This window comes from Phalaenopsis equestris, unplaced genomic scaffold, assembly GCF_001263595.1.
Source record: "Phalaenopsis equestris unplaced genomic scaffold, ASM126359v1 Scaffold000347, whole genome shotgun sequence".
Lineage (NCBI taxonomy): Eukaryota > Viridiplantae > Streptophyta > Magnoliopsida > Asparagales > Orchidaceae > Phalaenopsis > Phalaenopsis equestris.
In genome coordinates this window covers 1,188,640-1,190,877 of record NW_018164789.1, presented here as the reverse complement: position 1 = coordinate 1,190,877, position 2,238 = coordinate 1,188,640, and the positions used below count along the sequence as shown (strand labels likewise).

At 35.7% G+C, this 2,238-nt stretch overlaps 1 protein-coding gene across 2 annotated transcripts; it reads right to left on the bottom strand.

Moving 5' to 3' along the window:
* Positions 1-134: 134 nt before the first annotated feature.
* Positions 135-1,682, bottom strand: LOC110026043 (growth-regulating factor 1-like). 2 transcript variants are annotated; one of them, XM_020726809.1, is made up of 4 exons: positions 1,313-1,682; positions 860-1,226; positions 435-748; positions 135-351 (listed from the first exon to the last, which is right to left on the bottom strand). In XM_020726809.1, exons 1-3 carry the CDS (start codon positions 1,512-1,514, stop codon positions 451-453), a joined length of 867 nt encoding a protein of 288 aa, XP_020582468.1. In that variant the 5' UTR covers positions 1,515-1,682; the 3' UTR covers positions 135-351; positions 435-450. The 2 variants fall into 2 exon arrangements, with proteins under 2 accessions (XP_020582468.1, XP_020582469.1); XM_020726810.1 differs by having other exon boundaries at positions 461-748; positions 1,313-1,681.
* Between the last annotated feature and the right edge of the window lie 556 nt (positions 1,683-2,238).

Genomic DNA, 2,238 nt, shown 5'->3' with positions numbered 1-2,238 from the left:
ATATATATAAGAAATGAAGTTTAGTAGTTATGTAAATAAATAAAGATTGTGTGGTGTGTATGTAAATCTACCAAAAAAACAAGTCATCCGGAAAACATAATAAAACATGGAGTGAACAGAGATGCACAGAGATATGACAAACGAAACCATACATATGCAGAGAAAATATACTCGCAGAGTCCTAAAAACCAAAACGCCAATCAGGCTATCATCCTCTCAGAAACATCAGCAGAGCTAGAAGAAAAATACAAACAAAATTACGGAATTCAAAATATTGAATGAACTGCGAAGTTCAAAACAGCAAGCAACAGCCACTTGATCATGTCTTCTCGTGTTTCGAGTTTCATCCATCTGCAGGGAGCAACATAGGAAGAACAATAAGAGGATTAGTCACTAAAAGAAAGAGCTCTATTGGTTTTTATCATTAGAGTTACTTTGCAGTAGAGAAGACTAAAAAGACCATTTTGGGAATGAGATGGAGAGCTGAGTTTTAGTATAGGAGCTGTTCTCCTCTTCTATGTCCATCCATGGATCCTTGTTCCTTTGTGGCCACTCATCAAAAAAATGGCGGAGAGTCTTCTGTCTTTCTTCCTCTTCCTCCTTAGATAGTGAGTAGCTGCTCTGCTTTGCTTGTCCGATGGAGCTCATTCCCATAGCTTCTAACTGAGATGAACTCTCCCTCTCAGTTCCAGTCATGCCAGAAAAGAAACTGCATCCTTCTAAATCCTTCATCCCATCTTCTCCATATCTGTATCCTCATGAAACAAACAAATATATATATATATATATCAAAAAAAAAATTTTTGATCGAAAGCATTAAAAATGTGAAATCAAAAAGACATTTTGGTCAGAGTTTAACTGAAGATGTGAAGCTCCAGAATCAGAAGATAAATGAGCCCATGGAGGTCTCGAGGAGTTTGAAAAAGGGCATGAGAGGTGGTAATTAGTTTCTGGAGTTGAGATTGAAAGGTTGGCAAGATATGGTGACTGCGCAGAAGAGGAGGAAGAAGAAGAAGAAGAAGAGTGATTTGTTTTAGCAGCAAGAGAGATTTCCACAGGCTTTCTTGAACGGTTCTTTCCTCTATGCATGTGCCTCTCACAATACTTAGAATCAGGGTAAGCTTCCTTGGAGCATCTCCACTTCTTCCCATCAGTTCTCCTGCACCTCCCTGGCTCCAAGTCCTCTGCTTTCTTCCCAAATCCCATCTGAAAGCAGCTCCATCCCACTGAAATCAGAGTAAAGTTAGAAACCAGAAACAAAAATGAAAGAAGAACAGAGCTGATCGACGAAGTGATTAAAAGAGCTCATTACATTGTGTTTGGGGAGGGAAAACGAGAGAAGGTGAGGTTGTTGTGGAGTCGAGAAGAAAACTTCTTCTGATGGGGAGGATGAGATCAGAAGGAATGGGAATGCCTGAAGCCATGTATTTGAAGATGAGAGCTTGATGTTCAAGCTCCTGCCATTGGGAAGCAGTGAAGGGATATCTTGAACTGCTTCTTCCACCCATCATCATCTTCTGTTAAAAGGAGAAACCTTGGAGAGGAGAGGAGAGGAGAGGAGGTTTGCAATAGCGATAGCAGTGGTTTTAGTGCGCTGTGTATGGCTATAGATACGCGTAAACCTTCTATTTATTTTAATGGCAGGCAAAGGATGGGTCATTCAGTCTTGAAAGAGGTGCAGAGAGGAGGCTGCAGAATCTTCTGAGTAGTTGCATGGATAAATCACAGGGGCAACAACTGGTGTGAGGAGACCACAGCCTAGAATCTCATGTAGAAATTTGAATTTAATAGCTTAATAATATAAATTTTTTAATTTGTATTATATAAGCTAATACATTTTTAACTTTATTTTAATAATATATTTTTAATATTAAGACTTTATATAAATCTCATAATATTTTTTAGTCTTATTTTAGGCAAAAAAAAAAAAATCTAGTGAATATGTTTAAAAAGAGCATCTATTTATATATTACACATTTTTTACATTTATACATCTAACACATAAAATCAATCAATATATTTAAAATACTTTTTTTATTTATAAAAAAAAAAAGAAATACAACTTTTAAAAGCTTAAATAAAATGGTGTAAAAATAAAAATTTAAATATTAGACATGAAAGTACATAAAAATCGTATGATATGCATAAAAAATCATTAAAAAAAATGGAAAGGTGCACGCTGAATTAGCAATGAACGATTTATTTTAAGAAACTGTTTACTAATAGATTTTCAATATT

Coding starts and splice junctions, on each gene's coding strand:
- LOC110026043 (XM_020726809.1), bottom strand. CDS start 1,514: ATGATGATGGGTGGAAGAAGCAGTTCAAGATATCCCTTCACTGCTTCC. Junction 1,227..1,312: donor TTTCCCTCCCCAAACACAAT/GTAATGAGCTCT, acceptor CTCTGATTTCAG/TGGGATGGAGCTGCTTTCAG. Junction 749..859: donor TCTGGAGCTTCACATCTTCA/GTTAAACTCTGA, acceptor ATGAGGATACAG/ATATGGAGAAGATGGGATGA.